Here is a 26,125-nt window from a genome sequence, read left to right as displayed (position 1 = left end):
GGAGCCTGTTTCCGATTCTGTGTCTCCCTCTCTCTCTGCCCCTCCCCCGTTCATGCTCTGTCTCTCTCTGTCCCAAAAATAAATAAACGTTGAAAAAAAAAAAAATAAATAAAATAAATAAATAAATAAATAAATTTTTACATTGTCAAACAACTAATGGGATTTGAGCACAGACTTGTGTGACTCCAAAGTTTATATCAGTTTACTATATACTATACTTTAAAAACTAATTAGGGGCGCCTGGGTGGCTCAGTCGGTTAAGCAGCCGACTTCGGCTCAGGTCATGATCTCGTGGTTCGTGAGTTCAAGCCCCGCGTTGGGCTCTGTGCTAACAGCTCAGAGCCTGGAGTCTGTTTCAGATTCTGTGTCTCCCTCTCTCTCTCTGACCCTCCCCCACTCATGCTCTGTCTCTCTCTGTCTCAAAAGTAAATAAATGTTAAAAAAAATTTTTTTGGGGGGCGCCTGGGTGGCGCAGTCGGTTAAGCGTCCAACTTCAGCCAGGTCACGATCTCGCGGTCCGTAAGTTTGAGCCCCGCATCGGGCTCTGGGCTGATGGCTCAGAGCCTGGAGCCTGTTTCCGATTCTGTGTCTCCCTCTCTCTCTGCCCCTCCCCCGTTCATGCTCTGTCTCTCTCTGTCCCAAAAATAAATAAACGTTGAAAAAAAAAATTTTAAAAAAAAAAAATTTTTTTTTAACTAATTAAATTCAGTTGCCTTCCATTTTTGTTGACTCGGTATACACGCAGTGTAAAGTAATACATCTTTTGTTTTGTTACTTGTGCTTCTAGAGCAAACTTAGTGATTCAGTGTGAAAACTGGTGGAACTTAGCCAAGCAGTTTGCAAGTCGAAGCCCACCTCTGAACTTCCTGTCAAGTCCCGTGCAGAGGACACTGATGAAGGCTCTTGTCTTGGGTGGTTTTGCACATATGGACACAGAAACCAAACAGCAGTATTGGACAGAGGTAATAGTTTCCTTTATTTGGATCGACCTTCTTATGTTTTACCCTATGTGGTGGCATAAAATACTCTGTGGAGACAGAAACATTTCAGTCATACCTTCTCTAATGTTTTTCCCTTTATAATGGAATAGGTTGAAGCTTATTATTTTACAAATACCATCTTATAATTTGCCCATATCTGCATATGTGATGACTTTGTCAAGCGTCCTGTAGTATGGGCACATTTTTGCCCACAACTCAAATGAGAGCCTGAAGAATCCGTGAAATATCCGCTTCTGTTGATGAGGAGGTACAAATTATTAGTATTAGTTTGCTAAGGCTGCTGTAACAAAGTGCCACAAACTTAGTGGAGCAAACAACAGAAATGTATTGTTGGAGTTGTGTAGACCAGAATCCAAGGTCTAGGTGTTGGTAGGTTGGTTACTTTTGAAGGCTATGAAGGAGAATCTGTTCCAGGCTTCTTGCCAAATTGCTGGTGGTTGACTGGTAGGCTTTAGTGTTCTTAGGCTGTAGAAGCATCACCATAATCTCATCTTCACATGATATTCTCCATGTGTGCATTTCGGTGTAAAGATACCAGTCGTTGGATTAGCGGCCCACCCTAATGAACTCAATTTAATTATATGTGCAACAACCCTGTTTCCCAATAAGGCCACATTCTCAGGTACTAGAGATTTGGACTTCAACATATCAGTTGCGGGGGTGGGGGGGACGCATAATCAACCAATAACCACTGTGAACACATTGCATTATGTAAGTTAGATTTAAGTCAGGAACCAAGAGGTATCAGTATAGGTGGCTGGCCTATAATCCTTGTGACTTGAGTGCTCTTAATGTCTGAGAAGGGACACAGTAACAGAATTTGGCAGTCATCTGTGACTTCAGACCAGAAGAAAACCAGGCTGACCATATATTTCTAGTTTAAACAGTTGTTTTATCATATGTATAGCTTTAGAATTAAGATACCTTCATGAATATGCATGTTCACTCAGGACAGGACTGATCTTCTGAAGCTATACTCTATGCCAACAGAAATTGGAAAGGAGAAAAACAGTCCAGAGCTGAATGTAGAGCAGGGTTTGGCAAATTGGAGCCCACGGACCAAAATCGGCCTGCTGTCTCTCTAAGTAAAGTTTTATGGAAACACAGTCATGTTCAGTTGTCTATATTTTATCTATGGCTGCTTCTGTACTAAATTGTAATTGGATAGTTGGGCCAGAGTTGACATATTCTTCAACGTTGATACTTACTCTCTGACCCTTTGGAGACTTAAATTTCATCTTTTTGAGGGGGGAGGTTAATCCACTGGAAAGAGATGATGATAGTGACAGAATTCTGTGAATGGCATTGACTAAGTCATGTTCCGGGATTTGTGGTTTTTGGAACCTAAATTACTTTAGAAAGTGAGGTGATAGCATGTGCTGATGTGCTTTTCCATAAATAATACTTTTTCCACTTTTATGGGGTAATTGACATCACTACGCAAGTTCAAAACGTGTACAGCACAGTGGTTTGACTTCTATATATTATGAAGTGATTACCGCAAGAACTTCAGTCAACATCCACGATCTCGTATAAGTACAATGAAAAGAAACAACAAAAGAAAATTCTTTTGTTGTGATGAGAACTCTGAGGATCTACTCTTTTAACAATTTTCCTACCTGTCATACAGCCATGTTTACCTATAGTCACCATGTTATACGTGGCACTCCCAGTACTTAATTTGTCTCACAGCTGGAAGTTCAAATCCCCCTTGTCCCACCTCCCCCCACCCCCACCGTAGCAACTACAGATCTTTTTCTGAGAGTTGGGATTTTTTGTTTGTTCTGTTATTTTATTTTTTTATTGTATTAAAATTCCTCATCTAAGTAAGATCATATGGTATTTGTCTTTCTTTGTCAGACTTACTTAACGTGTACCCTCAAGGTTCATCCGTGTGGTCACAAATGGTAGGATTTCCTCATTTTGTACGGCTAACTGTATGATTGCATATGTATCACAACTCCTTCCATTCATCCACGGATGGACGTTCAGGTTTTTTTCATGTCTCGGCCATTGCAAATAATGCTTCAGTGAACATGAGGGTGCAGATGTCTGATTAAGTGCTGTCTTGGTTTCCTTTGGATATATTCCCAGCAGTGGAATTACTGGGTCATATGGTAACTCTGTTTTTAATTTTTTGAGGGTCCTCCTCACTGTTTTCCTTAGCGGCTGCCCCAGTTGACAACCCCCACTAACAGTGCACAGGGGTCTCCTTTTCTCCACATCCTTGCCAGCCTTTCTGTCTCGTCTTTTTGATGGTGGTCATTCTAAAAGACCTGAGGCGATGTCGCCTTGTGGTTTTGATTTCCGTTTCCCTAAGGACCAGTGTACTGTGTGTTCGTTCTTTCTGTAGGTTAGAAGCTACGCGTCCCCTCGTGATGGGGAACATAGCATGTAGTTCCGATCACTGTTTCCGGTGCTTTCAGAAATGTTTTAGAAGGGACGTCTCCAGGTTGAGGGAGTAAAGCTGAAAGAAAGGGATCGTGGGAATTAAACTTTTAGAAGAATGATGCTTTAACTTGACAGGTCCTTCAGCCACTTCAGCAGCGATTCTTAAGAGTGATAAATCAAGAAAACTTTCAGCAGATGTGCCAGCAGGAGGAAGTCAAGCAGGAGATCACGGCCACGCTGGAGGCCCTGTGTGGCATTGCGGAGGCTACCCAGATTGACAACGTAGCAATTCTTTTTAATTTTTTGATGGACTTCCTTACCAATTGCATTGGATTGATGGAAGTTTACAAAAATACCCCAGAGACCGTCAATCTCATAATAGAAGTTTTTGTGGAAGTTGCACATAAACAGATATGCTATCTTGGAGAGGTAAGCACTTTCTAATTTTTCCTCTTTCGGATTAGAACTCCTGAAAGTATAACAAAGTAACAGACACTTTCCTTTAAATTCTGTGAATGTTATCCAAAGGAGTTTTCAAAAAGACTTCAGAACTTTTCAAAAGAACTCAAAATCCAGGGGAAGGCTTATGGAAGGAAAGTCAGTTCTGACCTAAAACTGTTAGTAAAACCAGTAATTTCTTTGAGATATAGTATTTTATTCAGTCAAAGCCATTCAAATGAGGCGTGTTTGATAAGACAAATAGTAGAAAAATTTAACCAATTTCTGTCTGTTGAAACTCTTGAGACTCAAAATTTTAAATGACAGTTTGTATCTTTGCTTTATAAATCAAATGGATAATTTAGACGAGCTAAATTCTTTTATAATCAGTAACCACAGGTACACTTTTTACCCTGTTTAGAAATCATTTAGAAAGCTGTTTTAAAACTGCCTTAAAGGAATATATTTGTATTTGTCTCTGGATTAGCATAAATCTTGTTTTAAATTATTTCATGTGGGTTCCTGAGTTGTAAATTTTTGTTGTTGTTGCTGTTAGATCAAAGGCACTTGCTCAAAAGTAAGGTTATTTTATAAATGTTACAAATGTAGCCATAGATGCATGACTGAGAGGGCAGGCCGTTGCCATTCTGATATTTAAGACCATGGTTTGGTACACTGTGCTTTTGCAAGTTAAACAGTTTTAAATCTGAAAATAATAAATAGTATACACAGAGGTAAATAGCAGAAGTAAAACAGTTCTGTTGCCAAAATCTTATTATCTCTCTAGTATGTATTATCAAGTGAACAAAAAAAATGGATGTCAAATTTTGTTAGAAAACTGCTAATTTTTAAAACATAACTGCAATCTTTAATGCATGCTGTTTCATTTTTCTTAATGTTTTATAAGAGTTTCAAACAAGTGTTTGAGCTACTGTTGGGATCCAGAGTAAATTTATTAGATTATAATTTTAAGTTTCTTTTAGGGTTGATATTTTTTCCCAACTAAGTATGATTTATGCACGTTCTCTTACAGTCCAAAGCTATGAACCTGTATGAAGCCTGCCTTACTTTGCTGCAAGTATATTCTAAGAATAACTTGGGGCGGCAAAGAATAGATGTTACAGCAGAGGAAGAACAGTACCAAGACCTGCTTCTCATCATGGAACTTCTTACTAACCTTCTGTCAAAAGAATTCATAGATTTTAGCGATACAGGTAAGGTGAGGTGTGAGGGTTTTGAATTTCATTTTAATTATCTTTTTTGTAAAGCAAAGGAAGATAAAACTAAGTAAATAAATAAAGGGGGGGTCGCCTCGGTTGCTCAGTCAGTTAAGCGTCCGGCTCCCACCTTTATGAGACAGACCCCACGTAGGTTTCCACTCCCAGCGCATGCCGGCTTTTGGGATTCTGTCTCTCTCTCTCTCTCTCTCTCTCTCTCTCTGCTCATGTGCAGTCACACACTCTCTTCTCTTTCTCAAAATAAATGAACGTTAAAAAGTTTAAATGTTATCATTTAAAAGTCATTTTTAATGTAATGAGTCAGAAGTATTCATTAAAAGGGCGTCTGGGTGGCTCAGTCAGTTAAGCTTCTGACTTCCGCTCAGGTCGTGATCTCACGGTTTGTGAGTTCGAGCCCCGCATTGGGCTCTGTGCTAATAGCTCAGAGCCTGGAGCCTGTTTCCAGTTCTGTGTCTCTCTCTCTCTGCCTTCCCCCATTCATGCTCTGTCTCTGTCCCTAAAAAATAAACATTGAAAAAAATTTTTTTAAGTATTCATTAAAAATTTTCATTGCTTCAGGGCGCCTGGGTGGCTCAGTTGGTTAAGTGTCTGACTTGGGCTCAGGTCATGATCTCATGGTTTGTGAGTTCGAGCCCTGCGTCAGGCTCTGTGCTGACCGCTCAGAGCCTGGAGCCTGCTTCAGTTTCTGTGTTTCCTCCTCTCTCTGCCCCTCCCCTGCTCATACTCTGTCTCCCTCTGTCTCTCAATAATAAATAAAGGTTAAAAAAAAATTTTTTTTAATTCCATTGTTTCATTAATGATTGCAGTGAACTGTTTTTCATTAGGCTTTGGGTTTGATAGATGTTTGTGGATTTTCCTCATTTACCTATTCAGGTCTTAGGAGGATTCTTAATTTATATGCATTTTATATGGATTAAGGATAATAAGCCTTTTTAATATTGGTAGTTATTTGTTAACTACCATCTTCTGTAACATTTTAATTTCTGTTTTCCCCCATTCCTCTTCAGCATAGAAAAATTTCACACACCTAATAGATAAAATAAATATTACTGTGGAAATTATTTAACTCACAGTATAACTTCCTTGTCAGTAGATTCGATTCTACTTTTTAAAACATGAAGCGTTAGTTTCCATCACTGTAGAATAGTAATGTGAACACGGAATACTGCATCAGAGACCCTGACAAATGAAATACAAAGGGATGACCCAGGGCCAGATTGATCAGATGTTCACTCATAGATATATTTTGGCTTAGGGGTTTTCATCTTTTGTTACTTTGTCACAAAGACGGGAATACCTGTAACTCTGTAGGTTTATTGATGTTGCAATTCTAAGACGACCTTTTTGTCTTAACAGATGAGGTGTTCAGAGGACATGAGCCAGGGCAGGCGGCAAACAGGTCTGTGTCCGCGGCTGATGTTGTTCTGTATGGAGTGAACCTCATTCTGCCCCTGATGTCACAAGATCTTTTGAAGGTAATTGAAGACAGTGAATGTGAAAACCCCAACTGTCTGCTTGGAGTTCAAAGATGTTGTAGACAAGAATATACCTCTGATTTAATTAAGGAGGTATAAGTACCTGCTTATCTGTTAAGTACACACGAAAATCAGAGGTTCTGGTTCCCATTGTGTGTCATTTATACTCACGCATGCAGCTCAGTACGTGGTTCATGCCCTCATTTAATCCTGCCCCAGAGTCCTGTCTTCACTGGTAATTAGCGACAGAAAAAAAACTGGTTCTTTCAGAAACTGAATTCTGATGTTAGCAGTTTTGATTCCCTCATTTGCCATTAAGCAAATCAAGCTATATGTTTAGGTGTATTCCACTCATGCTTTTGAACATCATTCTCTGATTTTAAGGATTGAGCAGCAGAAGGCATTTTCCAGCAACCCCATGTAGAAATGGGATGGTAAGAAACCAAGACTAACGGTTTTTAAATTTGTGTGCATTCTGACGACGTCCTGTCTCGGGGTCATCAGTCAGCATTGAGGGTGTGGTGGTGACGAGGCTGCCCTTTCTTCCTCCTTTGGTACCGCAGAAGAAGGGAGTCTCTTTCGCGAGTTGTCACAGAGGGTGAGGGTGGGGACAAAGACATGGCTGGGAAGGAAGAGGGAGGTGTGTGCGTGCTCATGTGTGTGGAACACGAACGAGGTAGAGTGGGAGAGGGAAAGAGAGGTCGGTCGTGGGAAGGAAGAAAATAGCGGTTGCGAAGTGGTTGGGAGTTGCATCGAGGAGTAGGAGGTGCTGTCAGATTCCCACAGAGTGGGCGGGGACCACAGGCGTCTCTCCTTGAGCAGTGTCTTTGGGAGATGATTGGTGACCTGTGAGCTGAGTGTTCATGTGGCCACCAGTCGGATGGGGAAGTTTCGTAAGCTCTGTATATTGCTTTCTTTTAGGGTTTTTTGGTTTGGTTGCAGGGGCGGGGGGGGGGGAGGTTCTCATCAAATAAACCATTACACGTTTAGATGTGTATTTTCTTAAGAATTGCTAAACTGGGGGCGCCTGGGTGGCGCAGTCGGTTAAGCGTCGGACTTCAGCCAGGTCACGATCTCGCGGTCCGTGAGTTCGAGCCCCGCGTCGGGCTCTGGGCTGATGGCTCAGAGCCTGGAGCCTGTTTCCGATTCTGTGTCTCCCTCTCTCTCTGCCCCTCCCCCGTTCATGCTCTGTCTCTCTCTGTCCCAAAAATAAATAAACGTTGAAAAAAAAAAAAGTAAACAAAAAGAATTGCTAAACTGTAGATTGCCTACTTTTTACTTCAGTTTTCCAGGACTGTCCAACCAACTTTTAGAAGTGTGAAGAAGTGAATGCTCTATTTCATGCATAATCCTAATCTGTATTACCTTCTTGTATTTTTCTAACATGCTGGAAATCAAATAAACACATTTGCAAAAGGGTTTTAATTATAGGTCATTTGATTATTTGAAATTTGGCTGCTTTGTCTACTTTTTCAAGGTAAACAAGACTATCTGGAATTGGCGATAGCTTTTATTAACTGTCCAGAAGATAATTGCTTCTACTGTACATTATTTTCATGTTACTAAAATATTTCCTTTATTGAAACATATTTTTATATTTAATTAGATCTTTATGTTTTCTATATATCTTGATTCTTTTAAGAGAAAGCATTATATTTACAAGTTTATTGGTTATTTATTTTATTGCATTAATGAAAATAGAAATTAGATATCATTAAGCATCTAAATATTTAATATTTCTTTTTCAGTTTCCAACCCTTTGTAATCAGTACTACAAATTAATCACATTTATCTGTGAGATTTTTCCTGAAAAAATACCACAGCTTCCTGAAGATCTTTTTAAAAGTCTGATGTACTCTCTAGAACTAGGCATGACATCATATCCTTTAAATGAACATCATTATCATTTATCCCTTGGGGGGAAAAAAAAATCTCCCAAAGTTTTAAAAACTTGTATTTTTAAATTTTCCTTTGTGTTTAGTTTTATTTCATAAGAAAGCTGTCGTCTAACAGCCCTAATTGTGTGTTTCTCTTATTAGTTCACCTCATCTTGTCCTCCGTTCACAGATCAATCCCAAAGGCTTTTGGTGCCTGGTCCGAAAGTCACTCTTTCATTAAGAGCCCCAATTAGTAATGTCGTCGACTGTTGTTGAGTCTCTGATCTCAGCTGCCCGGTAGTAGAGAATACTAAGGCTTTTTATCAGTTGTGTGCTCATGATCAGAAACACATTAGAAATCTACAGTCCGAGACCCTCTCCGAAACACTGGAAACCTTTTGTCGTGTAGCTCGCAACCCTGTAAAGACATATTGCACACTAGGGTACTCACTTAACTGTGGTCATTCCTAGAATTTGATAATAGCCATGATTTTTTAATCTTTTATAAGTTAAATACACCTAGTCTGTTCCTTGACCTTCATGATCAGAATGAGTTCGGAAGTTTGCCAGCTTTGCCTGGAAGCTTTGACGCCATTAGCTGAGCAGTGTGCAAAAGCACAGGAAACAGATTCACCACTTTTTCTAGCAACACGGCACTTTCTAAAGGTAAGATGTTCGGCTGGCATGTCATGAAGCCGTCTGCTTTGGTACAGTCCGTGCCTGCAAATCTTCATTCGAATGAGGCAACGCTTACGTCATTCAGAGGGCAGGAAAGAATTACTTTCTGTTCGTTGTGCTTTTCTGGAGATCAGTTCCCTGGACACCTTATTCTCCACTTGTGTGTTCTTGGAACCTGACGTGGCAAATGTAACAGTCTGGTCATTTATGATGGCACATGTCGCAGCAAGGAATAACCTCTGTTGTTATAAATCCTTGGGTCTTTAAAAAGCTGTTTTCTTCCATTTTCAGATTTATTTAATAAATAAGAGCAACTGCCACCCCTCTTTGTCTTTTTTGGATTAGACACAGGATGGGAGATTGTACGATCATCATGTATTTTTATTTAGAGGTTTTGTATTATGTCCTTTCAGCTGGTTTTTGATATGCTGGTTTTGCAAAAGCACAACACAGAGATGACCACTGCAGCCGGTGAAGCTTTCTACACGTTGGTGTGCTTGCATCAGGTACTGGGCACAAGTCTCTTCGTTGGGTCTCTTCCCTTTTTTTTTTTTTTTTTTCCAGCAAAGAGATTGTTTGTGCAGATAGGGGGCCTTTGATACTCCCAGTTCTTAGAGAATCTGTGACTCAGTGCTTCAGTTGCTTTCAGTGAGGGCGTATTTCTTCATTTCCACATTAGCTCTTCTGACAAGCTGTTTGCCAGTGAATAAGCACTTACTTTCCCTTCTCCCCTGTTCTGAATCATCCTTTGCGTTGATCGCTGCCCTAAAGCTTGTCCTTGTAAACAAGTGTGCTTGGAACCAAGAATTAACATGAAAGAATAGTAGAGGCACAGTTTCTGTCCTTGAGGAACTCACAGTTTTGTAAGGGAGACCAGACGAAGAAGACTGGGGACCCAGAGGATCTGCCTTGAGAAAGTGCGGAAATCAACAGTGTATTATTTCCTGTCATGGTAGGGAAAGTGTGTTGCTTCATATTATACTACGGAAAGGAGTGTATTGTTTCAATTTATTTTGTTGAGCCTTTAAAGACTCGGAAGCACGCACTCACTGTTTGGGGTTAACGTTATGGGAGGAAAGTTACGCTAGCTCCCCTGTCCCTTCCCTATTCTGGTAGAGTAGGTGCCCATCAAGTGTATGAGAAGAACCATATTAGATCATCAGCTGCCCCAGCTTCCCAACACTCCTTTCCCCAATTTTTGGTCTCCCCACCCCCTAGCACATGCACACGTCCCAGCATGACTAAGCAATTGGCTTTTGTTAAATGCTTTGCCTTTTTTTTCCCCTTAAAGTATATAGAGTCCATTGCATTTGCTGTGAGTGGCACTCAGGGCTTGATTTTATTTACCTGTTTAAAGAAAGATAGGATTTTGAGGCCTTTTCATACAACTTAAAGATTCCCTTCGTGTAGACTTCCTATACCATCTACGCTCCAAGCTGAAGGTACTCTGGGGCTTGAGTTCTTGCTGTCCTCTCTGCACATGGTGCTCATCTCAGGTCTGTGGGCTTTCTGTGTCATTTTACTTCCTTGTTGCTTGCTAGGAAGATAGATGTCTTGTCCCCATATGTATAAGCCATTGCATTCCAGATGCCTTTAAACAACAACAACAACAACATATTCACACATTGTAAAAAAGGGAGCAAGGCATTAGGTTTGGCTAGCATGAGATCTGCTGGTCTGGTCCCAGAGGGACCACCATGTCTTTTGAATAGGGAAATGATTTGGAGTTTATACTTACTCTTCTGTGAGTAGGTATGTCTCTTGGATAGGGCATTTAGGGTGGCCACCCTGGTTCCCTGCTTGTGGTGTGGGTCAGGGATTGCGTCCAGTGCCTTACTCTTCTTTTCCAAATGCAATTAATATTTCATTTCACCCTTTGGTCCATTATGATATCCCAAGAAGCTAATGAAAAATAGTGTCAGACCAGTTTTTGTTGTTTGTTCATTTGTTTCTCAAGAGAGCTTATCTTAGAAAGCTGTTTTGGTTGAATGTTCCTTAACCCCACACTCTTCTGTATAAGGCTTTATTATAAGGGGCATTAAAAGTAGAAGCACTACATATCTCTCCCCCATCCCGTCGCCCCCCCCCCCCCGTGCTCCTATATTTATTAGGTCCCTTTTCCTGACCTTTCTCCCAGAGCCACTGAGTCCAGTACTGGTTTGGAGGTACATCTGCACCTTCACCTTGAGAAAGGACTGAAATATACCCCTCCCCTTGTGCCACCCCCTCCCAGACAGCTCCTGTCTGCCTTGTACGGGTCTGCTGTCCTCAGAGCTGTGTGGACAGGGTGCCTATAGAAAGCCCTGGGAAATGCTTGAGAGTCAGGTTGCAGACTTAGACTATGCATAAAATGCAAAATAAATATGAATAAAGTGGTTGAAAAATAGAGAGGAGACAACACAACAAACTTGGTAATCACATGGCTTCAGGAGCCAAGCAGCCTGGATTCTTGCTTAAAAGCAGTGTGATCTTGGGCTGCCTGGGTGGCTCAGTTGGTTATGTGTCTGAGTCTTGATTTTGGCTCAGGTCATAATCTCAGTCATGGGATCAAGCCCCGTGTCGGGCTCTGCCCTGAGTGTGGGGCTTGTTTGGGATTCTCTCTCTCCCTCTCTGTCTCTCTGCCCCTCCCTGACATGCTTTTTTTCTCAAAGTAAATAAATAAAGATTAAAAAAAAGAAAGTGTGATCTTAGACATGTTAATTTCACTATATGTATGTACTTCCATCTGTGAATCAGGAGAATAACAGTACTTTTTGTACTGCTGTTCATAGGATTGTTATAAAAAGTGAGTTACTAATGTAAAAGGCTGGAACAGTACCTGGAATAGAGTGAACTTTCAGTGAATATTAATCAGTAAAAAGAGCTCTTGTGGGGCGCCTGGGTGGCTCAGTTGGTTGAGCATCCAACTTCGGCTCAGGTCATGATCTTGCGGTTCGTGAATTCGAGCCCTGCGTCGGGCTTTGTGCTGACAGCTCGGAGCCTGGAGCCTGCTTCAGATTCTGTGTCCCCCTCTCTCTCCGCCCCACCCCTGCTTGTGCTCTGTCTCTCTCTGTCTTTCAAAAATGAATAAACAGGGGCGCCTGGGTGGCTCAGTCGGCTAAGCGTCCGACTTCAGCTCAGGTCACGATGTCACGGTCCGTGAGTTTGAGCCCCGCGTCGGGCTCTGGGCTGAATGATCAGAGCCTGGAGCCGGCTTCCAATTCTGTGTCTCCCTGTCTCTCTGCCCTTCCCCCGTTCATGTTCTGTCTCTGTCTCAAAAATAAATAAACGTTAAAAAAAAAATTTTTAACAAAAATGAATAAACATAAAAAATATTTTTTTAATTAAAAAAAAAGAGCTATTGTGATCATTTCACAGTGTATTTAGATGTGGGATGATTGTGTCGCACACCCAAAACTAATAGAATATTATATGACAATTGCACTTTAATGCAAAAGAAGAGCCGTTGTCAGACCCTGCCTTTCAGAAATCCCACAACGTAGTACCTGATATCATCTACTTGTGTGACATTTGAGGAAGCTAAATGTTCTTACGTATACACTTTATCTCTTCAATAGGCTGAATATTCCGAGTTGGTTGAAACATTACTGTCAAGTCAGCAAGACCCGGTTATTTACCAGAGATTAGCAGATGCCTTCAACAAGCTCACCGCAAGCAGCACTCCTCCGACGCTGGACCGGAAGCAGAAGATGGCCTTCCTAAAGAGTTTAGAAGAGTTTATGGCAAATGTTGGTGGCCTCCTTTGTGTAAAATAAACAACAAAACTTTATGCTTAATTTAGATCCTTTCTGCAAAGTGCACTGAATTGCTAAAAGCTGACTTGAGTCTTGTCCTGTTCTTCAGTTCTTTGGCCGTTTTGGATCTCGGAGAGCCTGAAAGTTTGATATGTAATGCAGTGAAACAGGAGAGGTCACCTTTGAATCAGCTTCCACTGTTGGGTGTTAGCCACAGTCTGTCATATGTGTCTTGTAGATTTTGAATGGTGATCTAAGATTTTCAATTCCGTATATGTGCAAACAGATATGGGCACCATGAAATGCACATTCAGTGCCTTTCCCCCTTATCAAAACATTAGGTGGCTAGCCAAAGTGTAGACTTTCTGTTAAATTAAATATATTAGATGGACATATGCTCGGCATTGTTTCTCAAAATGTTGTCCATAGACCACCTGCATCATTGGAGGAGCTGGGTGAAAAGGTAGATTCTTGGGCCCAACTGTAGACCCTCAGAGTCAGAATTTCTGTTTGTTGGGCCTTGGACTCTTCATTTTAACACACTCCTCCCCTCTGCCACCCCACAAGTTTTGAATCAATGCAAAAGACAGTGGAAACTCTTCCGAGGTTTTGTGCTTTCAAACTTTTCCTCCCTTTGATGATTCGGTTTGTAATTCAGCGGGAAGAAGAAACATCAGGTGTTTGCTGGCTTCTTGTGTCACACACTCTGGCTCTTTGTTGTTTGTAACATCAGCCTGGTGTTGCAGGCTTTGTGTGATACAGGCCTCCAGTCACACTCTGATGCCTGAACTTGAGGGGGAAAATGGGTGTATATTTTTGTTCCATAAAAAGAACTTTAGGAACTGTAGCCATTTCATTGCCTTAATTTTAAGAAGAAAATACAAAAAAGAGCAGATTTGTTTTAGTAAGAAATCAAGTCTTGATGCTTCAGAGTTGGTTTAGGGTGTTAGCTGCTATGAATCTGGTGCCCTTTTGATCGTGTATTTATGTTGGGTTTATGAGTGAAATGAAAGTCTCATTCGTATGTAGTCTAACTTTTTGGGTATGTTTCTCTTCAGCCACGTAGCCCATGGCTAATAATCTATTTCTGAATGGCTTGCTTAAGCAATAACTATTTTAAAGGATGTGAATTACTGATTCATACAGACTATTCTACGTTGGGGCATTAGGGGCAATAATTACGCTAGAGTGGACATTCTCCTCATTTCACAGGAGCCATGTACATTTAATTTAAGAGATTAAAAACTTCCTATTTAGATCCTCTAGTTTGATTTTTCTAATCAGGACTTTTGTACTGCTGCCATGCTCCCCTTAGTTCTGTGTGCCAGCTTAAATTATGGAAATGAAAGCTAATTTATAAACTGCCGGCGTATGAAGCTCTGCCCACTGCAATGTCAAAATCCCACAGCACAGTGACAGGAATCTGGCACAGGCTCGCTCTGAAACTGCTTCCAAGGGGTGGGCTTTCTCCTGCTGTGTCCTTGACACCTACAGGCTCAACTGTCCTTCGAACGTAGTCTTCATATCTGAATTGCATATAGTATATGCATCTTCACACGTGATGCTGTGCAGAACTTTGTATAACTCCTTGCTACTCACAGTTAACAAAACTGGAGCATCTAAATTACATCCAACCTGTGCATGTGATGTCAGACACGAGTGAATGCAAAGCCTAAGGCCGTAACTTTTTGAGGAACGTCACTCTTAATTTGATTATTGTTGACTAATAACTGAGGTGGAGCAAAAACATCTTAAAAGACAGCTAGGAAAAAACTAAGATCGCTCTTCATGAAATACACGTATTTTTAAGAACACTTTGAACAAGTGCATTTATTTTTAGGTTTCTTCTTTTTTTCCCTTAACTTGTGGCAATGTTCTTTCTTGGTGTTTTACGTTTCCCAGCTCCCTCATGCTTTCTTAAGAGTTGTGAGCAGTGTGTATCTGTGTGTTCGATAAGAATAGTCCCTTTGCCAAAGGACACTGAAATATACAACTGACTGGGTAGGTCTGCCGTGACAAAACTATGATCAAATTATTATTATAAATAAAGATGAGTAGGAAAGAAATACCTTGGTAAATAAAAAGGTGTCCGTATTTAATAACTTCTTCCTAGACAGAAATGTATTTGCTAAATTTGCTCAGATTTTATTATAGTCCTGCAATTTCATTAGATCAGTTTCAGTTAAAGTGAGATTTACTTCAGATTGGACCAAATAATGTTTCCAGTGTCCCCTGAACGTTGAGTAGTGGCAAACTGGAGGAAAAAGCAACCACCATTTTCTAGGTAACGGGGATGCCACTTTAATTGCAACGGCTAAGACTTCTTTTCAGGGTGTTTGTGTTAACGTTTGCCTTATTGAATATTTGTTTAGCGTTTGGGTCTTTTGTTTTACTCTGTCCAGTTTCGTCTTTGGCTATGTTTATTGACGCTAGTTTTTTGGGGTTTTGTTTTAATGTTCTTGGCCCAGTGGATGTAAAGAGCACTGGCTTAATTCTAGTAAATTGATTTCTACTATTAAAACTAAGTTGTTAAAAAGAGTTCTAAAAACAAAAACATTATTTGTGCCCCCCTTTTTATATGTTAAAGGGACACTGTCAAGGATATGATTTTTAGAATTTTATGTTTTATAAAGTTTCTTTTGTTCATGTATAGCATCCTTTAACTTCTCGTTTCAATTCATTCTTTATTTGACTTATTTCTTTTATTTTCCTTGCCCATTTGTTTTCCCAAAGGCACAATCTCTACAGAATCCCAGGGCACAATCACTAAGGACTTGGTCCATACACAATTTCTATCCATATAACAGCACCTGTAACTGTCTTCTTGTAGCTCTGTTAAAAGCATTGGTTTGCTTTTACAGTTCATCTGGACGGGTGACTGCCTGGGTCAAACTGCTTGGCAGTGTTTGACAGCGTCCTTCTCAACACAGTTATCTGGGTCTTTTCTGCCTTGTTGCCTGTTAATCTGTTCGAAGACAGGGGGGCATGTTAACATCACTGCATTGAGTTTTTTGTCTGGGTTAAAGTGTGACAGCTTACGTTAAAAAAAAAAAAACACTTTGCAATATTTTTCAAAGAATTTAGCCTTCATTGTAAACCATGTTTCTAATTATATTACATTACTCTGTTCAGATATGATGGTTACTACCTTTTTCAGTTTTCACTTCAAAACCAAGCATCTCTATAATTTGCCCCCACTCGGCAATATGTAACACTCCCCTTGCTGTCTTTGATTGAACTTTCTCTTTTCCCAAGATGTCAAGTCTTTGTCTCTCTAATAGCACCATATATCCCATTTCTGTTTATATTGGTATGAATCTCTCAAGTATTGAAAGTAACTAGCTTTCAGTTTCAAGGATTTCAAGTTCGAGTGTCCTACTATTCAGTGTCAGTTGAACCCCTAAAAGACTCTTGTCTGTTACAGTTCCACTTGTTTCTGTTTGCCACTTACTGTTAGAAGCGGTTGTCATTAAACCTTACTAAGTTAGCTATGTCTGACGGATAATTATGATATCGGTTCCTGAATAAAATATTAGCTGTTAAGGCACAAGGAACCTCAGTACTTCTTAGAGTTTTTGCTTTTGTTTTTAACCAGAGAATAAGGAACTGATTGGATGTAAGTTTTTAACCTAATTTTCTATAAATTCTTCTACAAAACAGCATAGCTGATTTGAGGATATAATAATGTTTTAAATTGTTTTAAAATGTAAATGGATATTCTCTGATTTGGTAAAATGCTACATTTAAGGATTCGTTAAAAATTGGTTCTCTAAAATTAACAAATGTCCACATTTGGTGTATTGCTGAGCTCAAATTGATTTGAAGTGCCCTGGTTCAGGCTGAACTTTAAATATTTAGGTTTAGATGTGAGAAGTGTGAGCTATTCCTGACTGGTTCTAATGGGAACCCGGGACGTACTTCGCCAGAGGATCTGTTTGGTCCACGTGAAGCTACAGACTTCATAATGGCCGTCCGTTCTGTGTTGAGGAGGGTGGATGAAGGGATCTGTTTCTAGCCGGTAGCGCGCTCTACTTTGGAAAGACAAACTCTGTAAGACGGCTTTGGTGGTGACTGGGAGGTGCAGTTTACGCCCGAGACTCCTGAACCGCACCCGAAACCATCTTCCTCCACCCATCCACTGGGGTTTTACTCCTCCCTTATTCCCAGCCCTTCTCACCAGTGGAGAGATTTAGTTTTCTCCTTTTCAGTCTTAGCTACTAGGAGTTGTCAGGTATGTACTGATAGCTCATTTTCCTAGCCTGAAATGAAAAATACTGTGTCCGCACTATGGACCTGATGGGGATCTGACCTCAAGTGTGTTCTGAGCCCAGGCTTCCTGGAGTGGTGTCTTTTACCACATAAAATTATGACACATTGCAAGTACTGGGATTGTGATTTGGTTCTCTGTACAAAGAAAGAAGCTCCATGCAGTGAGTTTGTGGTTTAATGGTCACAAAATGTTAGCACTGCTACCATTCAGCACGTGTAAAATTTTTTAAATTTATAAATAATAAATTTTAAACTTACACTAAGACTTTTCAGTTTTTTTAAGAGACCCAGGGACGAGAGTATACTGTTTAAATATTTACCTCTATTAACATTACTAATGAAGGTATAAAGTTGCATTTAATTTTTCAAAAGATGCTACAATATGATTTTAGGAAATAAATCAAGGCTATGTATTGAGCCAGTTACAAGCTGAATATCAAATTGATAAAATTTTATTTGTATTTTTTAAATCCATAAATGGGAGTTAAAAATGTGTCTTTTCACTAAATATTTTTATTACATTTTTGTTTTGACCATGTGTGATTTGTTCATGGGTATTTAGCTAGTCTATTTTATGAAGCTTATTGAAATGGTGCTAGTTCATTTACAGTCATAGGATGATTGACACTGGGGACATTACACAGTCATAAAATAATTTTAAATAAAAAACATGGGATGAGACATATCTGTATAGATAAAGATTTGCATTACCTTCTGGGAAAATACCCAAACCTTAAGAGAGTATTCAGGATTCCGAAAGAAAAGGTTTTGTTTATATTCTGTAATATTGAACATATTGATTTTTATCTCACCTGGCTTTAGAAACATTTTCAGAGTGACTAGTTAAATCACTGGACTTGGGCATATTTGTAGTAAATATTTTTAGTAGTTCGGGTCTTTCTTTTCGGCCTTTTCAGGGAAAGTTGAGAATTGCCATCCTGCTCTGTGTTAGACTTACACACTCTCACCTTTCACCCAATCTTAAATCTTGTAAACATGTGCAGTGGAAAAGTAATTTTTTTAAGAAAAGGAAATGCATTTTGAAATATATTTATTTTAAACTTGATTTTGCTTTGAATATTCATTGACTTATAATGGTATTTCTTAGGTTATGTTGAAATGTAATTCCACTCCAAGGGTAGATAAGAAAAAGCAGGTTGTTTAAGAGGTACAGTAGGTAGAGTGCATGTTGAGTATTTGTTTCCCCTCTTACATTCGAGGGGGACCTCAAGCACAGGCTGATCACCTGTCTCTTGAAGAGAGCCATAAATGATTTTAAAGGCCCCAAATATAAAAATTAGTATTTGTAAATAGTCATCTTTAATGGTTCTCTCTAAAAATAGTCATTTTATGTTGAGTGGCTTGTGAATAATGCCTTTGGTGCATTGATTAGGTTGACATTTTTGTTTGTGTTTTAAGCGTCGCATCCCAGATGGAGTCTTGTGCATTCTTTGTCATTTCAAATGGCAGTTCAGTTTGACTCTCTTTTTGAAACTAAGTGGAAGCAAAGGCATGTTGGGTGAAACTAATGAGAAGGTCTTCTGCTCAGAAGTCCCATACAGTACTAATAGCAGTGCACTGCCTTAGTTCTAGCCCATGAACCAACCTCCTTCCTGGTAAGTTATTTTTAACATCTAGCATGACAGTGAACTGAGGTAAGTCTCTGAGGATTCCTGGAGTCGAAGAATGAAAAAAACTGAAGCAAAGGACAGTTAAATAGGGGTGTGCTGATAAGTATTTTTATTTCCACGGTAGTTAGCGGTTTTAAGTTTTGATAGTGTTCATTCTGGCTTACTTTGCTGCCAGGGTTAGTCTTCTAACATCCTGAGATCTTAGGCTGCAATATTCATTTGCACCCCTTCTTATAACTGCACTGCCCTGGATAGTCCTTTCTGAGGACTGACCTGGTAAAGCCATATGAACTGGTACAGTACAGGGGAGAGGTAGAGAGCCCTAAATCCAATTCCTAATATATCCTCTGTATCATAGGACCATAAATGTTCATTCTTCCTAAATGGAAAATTTTAAACATGGTCATTGGATATAATAATAGGTGCTCAATAGATTGCATTATATTTAAAGATTGTTTCTAAGAACACATTTTGATCCATCAATGTGTTCTAATGTAAAGTCCAATACCTGGTAGCCATTAATTACTTTTAAGTACTGTAGTATCTAAACATCAATAAAATGTGACCTAGCCACAACCACCATGTTAGTATTGGAATAGAGTTCACCATATTAGTTTTTCTTCTTTTCTATCCGAGAAAATTGATCTATTTAAGTTGGTGGTTTCAGTTTCTGTTGAATATTCACCCCGTAATTCTACAACAACAAAATCGCAACAGTGATTCCCAAAGTAGGTTTCATGAATCACTAATTTTTTTTTTAAGTTTATTTATTTTGAGAGAGGAGAAGAATCCCAAGCAGGCTCCCTGCTGTCAGTGCAGAGCCCAGTGTGGGACTCGAACTCACAAAACAGATCGTGACCTTAGCCAAAATCAAGAGTTGGATGCTTAACTGACTGAGCCACCCAGGTGCCCCAATCACTAATTCTTTATAACTTAGCTGTTACTAAATAAATTGGAGAAATGAAACAAGGTTTTGTTTTGTTTCCTGTGTGAAGTTAAAGCTTTACTACACTCATGCATGTCAGAAAACTCTAGAAGATCTTTTAAAAATTTATTTATTTTGGAGAGAGCACCAACAAGGCAGGGGCAGAGAAAGGAAGAGAATCCCAACCAAGCAGGCTCCGTACTGTCAGTGCAGAGCAAGACTTGGGGTTTGAACTCACTAAACTGAGATTACAGCCTGAGCCGAAGTCAAGAGTCAGTCACCCAACCAACTGACCCCCCCCCACCCGGGGGGGCCCCAGGAGCTCTAGAAGATCTTAATGAGATTTTCATCAGCTTATTTAATGGTTTCTTCTCAAAGCATCTTACAGGACTAGAATTCTAGGGAACATCCTTTGCAACATGCTTAGGCTAATTTGAGTAATTTGGTAATATGGTACTTGGAGAATGGAAGAAAAACACCAGAATCTGTTCTTGTAATTATAGGTAATTTCTAGTTATTTTTTAGAAAAGGAAAAACTTGAGTGTAAGTTCATCTTTTTTTTGTTGTTTTTTTTTTAATTTTTTTTTTCAACGTTTATTTATTTTTGGGACAGATAGAGACAGAGCATGAACGGGGGAGGGGCAGAGAGAGAGGGAGACACAGAATCGGAGACAGGCTCCAGGCTCTGAGCCATCCGCCCAGAGCCTGACGCGGGGCTCGAACTCACGGACCGCGAGATCGTGACCTGGCTGAAGTCGGACGCTTAACCGACTGCGCCACCCAGGCGCCCCAAGTTCATCTTTTAAGAAACCTTTTCAGGGTAATCTTTGTTCCTTTTATGCACCATTTCTGAAGAGTAGTGAGATGAACAAAAATAATTTTTGAATAAACAAAGGAGTAATTCCTGAATTGAAATTGATTTGAAAGCATCTTTCAAGTCTAACTTGACAATCTTCACTTTACTTCAATACCAGTCAAATTGCTTTTGATGTTTTACATTTTTCTATGATTTTAATAACCATTAAATTACAATGAAAATGTTTCACCAGGAAAATTCTAATCTTCATGTATTAGTGAGACATGCTGTCTGGCCAGTCAGCACTCTTGGTGGAAGTATAATTATATGAACTTTCTGACATCTAGGTCATTTTAATTATAAAAATAACATGTCATACATTACATGAAGGTAACTATTGTGTCTCACATGATATGAAAGCAATTGAAACTTTGAACGCTTAAAAAGATGTTTCAAGCCAAAACTAATTTTCTTTAGCATAAACTTTTCTGTTAATTTAGAAGCCAAGGCAGTCTTGTATATATGGAACACTACCTCTGTAAAAATATACTGCCATAAAAGTTGGTTATTAATTATTTCTTGGTTCATGTTATTATTGATTTCCTTTAGTTTTACATTTTTCTTTCCAGCTCTTTTGCTAAGTTACATCTGATTTTGAAGTATTTAGTAGATTTGTCATCAGTTCAAAACTTTCAAAGTAAAAAAAAAACAAAACAAAACATGGGTTGTTACAGACCCGGAAACTATATTTAAAATAGAAAGCATGGTACTCACAAAGTTGTAAACCTCTTTCACGAACTACCAAATGGCATCGTTTGGCAGCTCAGCAGTTCATTTATATCCTCACCTTGTCCCAGAAAGGATTTAAAGGTATTTGGGAGAATATATAAAACTTAGCAAGATAATAAAATTAATAAAATGAAGGCAAGGAAGGTAGGAACATAATATAGATTGCCTTGGGGAATGAAAATAAATCTGACGACTTGGTAACAGCGAAGGTGAAGGGGAACATTTCCTACATTAAGTTCTTGTTATGTGGTAGGTACTGTGCTAGAGGTCTTAACATACGTTGAATGAAAGAGTAATGGCAAGTCAGCTGACCAAATAGTATCCATCGTTTTCGTGGAGAATGTTGTTGCCTCATAATTGCGTTGTTTGCCAAATTAGTAGCTGGTCTTATTTCATCATGAAGACCTCTACCTTGCATCATCTGTTTACCGATCAGATCGTGCACTCATTTACATCTCTTCCATTTTTTGCAGCTAACCCCCAAATGAAAAATGCATATAACTAGACTTACATTAACCACATTAAGTTTGGATAGGCAAATCATAGGAGCAAAGTGCAGGGTTTGAGAGTCTTCCTGCATATAAAGCCTCAATTTAATGTCTTAATTCCTCCAAGACCGAGTAAACTAAATAGACAAAGGCCTAAATTTAATGTTTGCGAAACATACCAGTTTCAAGTGCAAATAGCTACTTGGAATACGTTTAATTGGAAGGGAATCTAATTAAAACCTTATTATTTTTTTTTTTTTATTGCCACTATTCTTGGAGGTCATTTATAAGATAGAGACAAGAGGGGACAACTCCTATCAACAGCACGCTTGCACTCTGTTAACGGCAGGACTGGAACGCCTGGAGGAAACTGCGTTCCGGGGTCTTCCGGAAGCGCCCTCGGGCCGGAGGGTGTGCGCATGCGCGGACGCGGCGCGGGCCGGCGCGGGCCGGCCTCGACCCCTGTCGCACCTGAGGGTGACTGCGCACGCGTGGCTACTGAGTGGACGAACCTGGGCGCGAAGGTGGGGTCGCTTCCGCGCTGGTCTGCGGCTTCGGAATCGGTTGTGGTTTCTTTTTTCCGTTCGTCAGCCTTTCGCCAGTGCAGTGAGGGCGGAGGGATTCAGTTAATGGTGTCTGGGGACGGTGGGCGAGCTGCAGATGAGCCGAGAGGGAGCGCGGTCTCTGCGCCGCGTGACCTGGCCTCGTGGGCTGGGGCCCGTGAGGAGCGGCCCAACCTGGGCTTAGGCGGCCCGGGTGCGGAGGAGAAAACTTAACCCCCAGGCCAGGGCAGTAAGAGAACTCCGCTCCGGTCAGAAGTGGGATTGGGCCCACTACCCTGTGCTTCTTTGACCAGGACGTTCGAGCCCCCACACCTGTCTCCCGGGGCCTTAGGAGGCAGGGCCTCTCTGCCGGGGGCGGGGTGTAGAGTGGAGAGGCGAGACCTCAGCCCCCGAGGGGCTGGCGGGGACACGCGACACTTGGCAGTGCACGAGGGCAGTAGCGTCTTAGTGGTACAGTATGATCGAAGTAAAGGACCTGCCTGGGGCCCGGGACACTTCCGGGGTGGGGAGGGGATGATGTGTAAGACCGGAAGGGTGTCTTGATCGGGGTTGAGGTCACGTGGAGGAATACGTCGCAGTTCATCGCACTGTACACTTAGGGACTGTATGTGTTTCGCCCTGGGTAAATTTAACGTTTTTTGAAGTTAATTTTTTAAATAACAGGATAAATAGAATTTTAGAAAACGAGAGGAAAGGAAGCATTTTAGGCAGGGAAAACTACATATGCAAAGATAAAAAGAAAATGAAAGATTATGGCCCTTTTCTGACAGTAAATCGGATTCAGGGTAGAATCATAGGGCAATATGCAAAATATATGTAGGGAACATCTAGATTATTCTTACCTGTTCGCAGAGGGAACCTCACAGACTACCTCAGGTTTCCCCTCTCTCCCACCGCACCCCCCAGTTAAGTGCCTGGGATGAATTCTAAGTTAATGCTCACCCCACTAGATCACACCTACTTGACTAAAATAACTTGCAGAAGGCAATATGGATACTGTGTGAATTTATACAGTGGGGGAGGGAGTGGCTTGCTTTAAGTAAAACTGATATATAGCAATTGTAGAATTGTATACATTTGAAATGTAATTGGATTTGCATATTGCTCTTTAGGATTACACTAGTTATATTGAGTTAAGTACTGTTTTTTTTTTGTTGTTTTTTTTTTTTTAATTTTTTTTTTCAACGTTTATTTATTTTTGGGACAGAGAGAGACAGAGCATGAACGGGGAAGGGGCAGAGAGAGAGGGAGACACAGAATCGGAAACAGGCTCCAGGCTCCGAGCCATCCGCCCAGAGCCTGACGCGGGGCTCGAACTCACGGACCGCGAGATCGTGACCTGGCTGAAGTCGGACGCTTAACCGACTGCGCCACCCAGGCGCCCCGAGTTAAGTACTGTTTAAAGCAATAGAAAGCAACCACAGTACACTAGGAGCCTGCTAATCCCTACTGATGCTGCACGTTAATGTGTCCGGCCCTTTGCTCGCTGTTCCCTCTGTAATCCTCACTCTTCATCTTTTCTTCTCCCTCAAGGCCAGGTTAAAATGCCACCTGCTGTTTCACTTCTGTTTTCTGCCGGTACGTGCTCTCTGTTCTGATCCTATGGCACTAAATAGTGCTTTTCTAATAGAAGGCTCACCACATTATCACAATCATTTGTGTGTTTCTCAGCCGTGGCACTGGAGGCGTTTGGGGCCAGACAGTTGCTTGTTGCGGAGGACCGTCTTGTAAATGGTATTTGCCAGCGTTCCTGGACTCTACCCGCTAGATGCCCGTAGCATCCTTCCCAGTTCTGACAACCAGAAACGTCTCCAGACATGGCCGAATGTTCCCTTTCTGGGGCAGGTGGTTGCAAAATCTCCTGTGAGAACCACGGTTCTCACGTTTGAGCCATGTGCGGCTCAGCATCCGTTCAATAATAAGATGACACAGCACTCCCCAACGCTTTTGGACATGAACATCTCTTTACATCAATTTCATAAACCCACTTAGAAAATTTGTAAACAACACTAAAGATAGGATGAAGTAGTGACTTGAGTAAAAAAATTAGTGTATTGAAACTGAAGTTCTTTTAGTCTGTAGCAATGTTTGTTACATAAGCAAATTTCAATTTTTCCCATTTAACAAGTGATACAATCTTGAACTCACTTTAATAATGTAGAAAACAGTCTATGATTGCTAAAGTTGGCAGCCCCTTCATTCTCCACATGTTCCTCCATTGATCTTATCATCATCCAACTCATACTTTATTTCTTTTTTTAATTTTTTTTTTTCAACGTTTATTTATTTTTGGGACAGAGAGAGACAGAGCATGAACGGGGGAGGGGCAGAGAGAGAGGGAGACACAGAATCGGAAACAGGCTCCAGGCTCCAAGCCGTCAGCCCAGAGCCCGACGCAGGGCTCGAACTCACGGACCGCTAGATCGTGACCTGGCTGAAGTCGGACGCTTAACCGACTGCGCCACCCAGGCGCCCCTCATACTTTATATTTCTGTTGCATATAGTCTGTGCCTCACTAGAATGTAATCTCCAAGAGGACTGGGATTTTGATTTCCATCACCAAGAACAGTGCTTCATACGAGGCAGTTCCTCAATAAATGATTACCAAATGAATGGATTTGATCAGCTTTAAGATAAAATTTTATTTTGAGACAAAATTCATTCTAAGGTATGGATTGAAGTGTAATTGCCTTTTACCGCCATCAAAGTAGACAGTTCTCTTAAACTCCTTTTTGGAGTTTGTTACTTTGCACATAATGTCGCTGTTTTCTTTTTACGGTTTTCATGGTTTTTTTTTTTTTTAATTTATTTTTTTTTTTTAACGTTTATTTATTTTTGAGACAGAGCATGAATGGGGTAGGGTCAGAGAGAGAGGGAGACACAGAATCTGAAACAGGCTCCAGGCTCTGAGCTGTCAGCACAGAGCCCGATGCGGGGCTCGAACTCACGGACCGCGAGATCATGACCTGAGCCAAAGTCGGCTGCTTGACCAACTGAGCCACCCAGGCGCCCCTCATGTTTTATTTCCAAATGATTAGCTAACAGATTTCAAGCTGCAGTTTGAAAGCCCTTTCCACATATGCAGCTGTGGAAAGTGCTTAGTACTAATAAATAAAAATTCAAATATTCCTGTCTGTGACAAGCATATACATATGTACATGTGCCTATATGGATGTACACACACACAATATCTGTACATACTTACATTAACACGTACATACTCTTCTTTTTCATTTACCTCTTCTAGTCAGTATCATGGTACAGCTTTGATCAGAAACTGGTTGTACACTTCAACTCTGCCAGGAGACGTTGGATTTTAATAGTTGCCCAGTTCTTTTCCTGAATGAAAGGAACTCTTAATCCTGAAATACCAAACCAAAATGAGACCTTTTAGTAGGTTGCAGATCAGTTTGCTGTTTTCTTAGTCTTTCTCAGTTAGGCATGCACACACACACCAATCTTTGGAATTTCCACCTGGAAATTCTCCAGCCTGAGAGCTCCTGGTATGCTTTCCTAAAAATTTATTCTTTGTGCTTTTCGCAGTAAACTAAAATTACTAATTTAAAGCCTTCATACCATTCCTCAGTGGGACTTTTGCAGACACCTCAATGTTGATTTAAGTTATTTTTATTCTAAATTAAAACCTCAGAGGTAAATAATTCATCCTGCTTTTGATTCTTCCACAACTACAGAATTTAACACATTCTCAAATTCAGTATAAACAAAACTATAAAACAACAAAATTCAAATTAACAGTACATTGCAGACATTGTTTTTTTTTTTTTTTTTCAACGTTTATTTATTTTTGGGACAGAGAGAGACAGAGCATGAA

At 40.4% G+C, this 26,125-nt stretch overlaps 2 protein-coding genes across 8 annotated transcripts in view; both read left to right on the top strand.

The window, feature by feature from the left end:
* The window catches only part of XPO4 (exportin 4), a 117,848-nt gene extending 100,226 nt beyond the window's left edge, over positions 1–17,622 (top strand). For all 5 annotated transcript variants that reach the window (XM_040447998.1, XM_040447994.1, XM_040447995.1 and 2 more), the window contains 8 exons: positions 788–962; positions 3,528–3,821; positions 4,864–5,044; positions 6,425–6,543; positions 8,292–8,422; positions 8,969–9,086; positions 9,512–9,604; positions 12,656–17,622. In XM_040447998.1, coding sequence (XP_040303932.1) covers positions 788–962; positions 3,528–3,821; positions 4,864–5,044; positions 6,425–6,543; positions 8,292–8,422; positions 8,969–9,086; positions 9,512–9,604; positions 12,656–12,853 — 1,309 coding nt within the window. In that variant the 3' untranslated portion in view covers positions 12,854–17,622. The remainder of the gene's footprint in view (positions 1–787; positions 963–3,527; positions 3,822–4,863; positions 5,045–6,424; positions 6,544–8,291; positions 8,423–8,968; positions 9,087–9,511; positions 9,605–12,655) is intronic.
* A 4,508-nt stretch (positions 17,623–22,130) lies between these two features.
* The window catches only part of EEF1AKMT1 (EEF1A lysine methyltransferase 1), a 31,172-nt gene continuing 27,177 nt past the window's right edge, over positions 22,131–26,125 (top strand). For 2 of the 3 annotated variants that reach the window (XM_040447990.1, XM_040447989.1), the window contains exon 1: positions 22,155–22,253. The gene's annotated coding sequence lies outside the window, so the exon portion shown is untranslated. Of the gene's footprint in view, positions 22,254–26,125 lie in introns of all 3 variants that reach the window. The other variant, XM_040447991.1, reaches the window with a different exon arrangement.

The sequence above is a fragment of the Herpailurus yagouaroundi genome, unplaced genomic scaffold (genome assembly GCF_014898765.1).
Source record: "Herpailurus yagouaroundi ecotype Mexico unplaced genomic scaffold, PumYag 197, whole genome shotgun sequence".
Classification (NCBI taxonomy): Eukaryota; Metazoa; Chordata; class Mammalia; order Carnivora; family Felidae; genus Herpailurus; species Herpailurus yagouaroundi.
The sequence above is the reverse complement of the archived record's forward strand: the minus strand, read 5'-3'. Positions and strand labels throughout refer to the sequence as shown.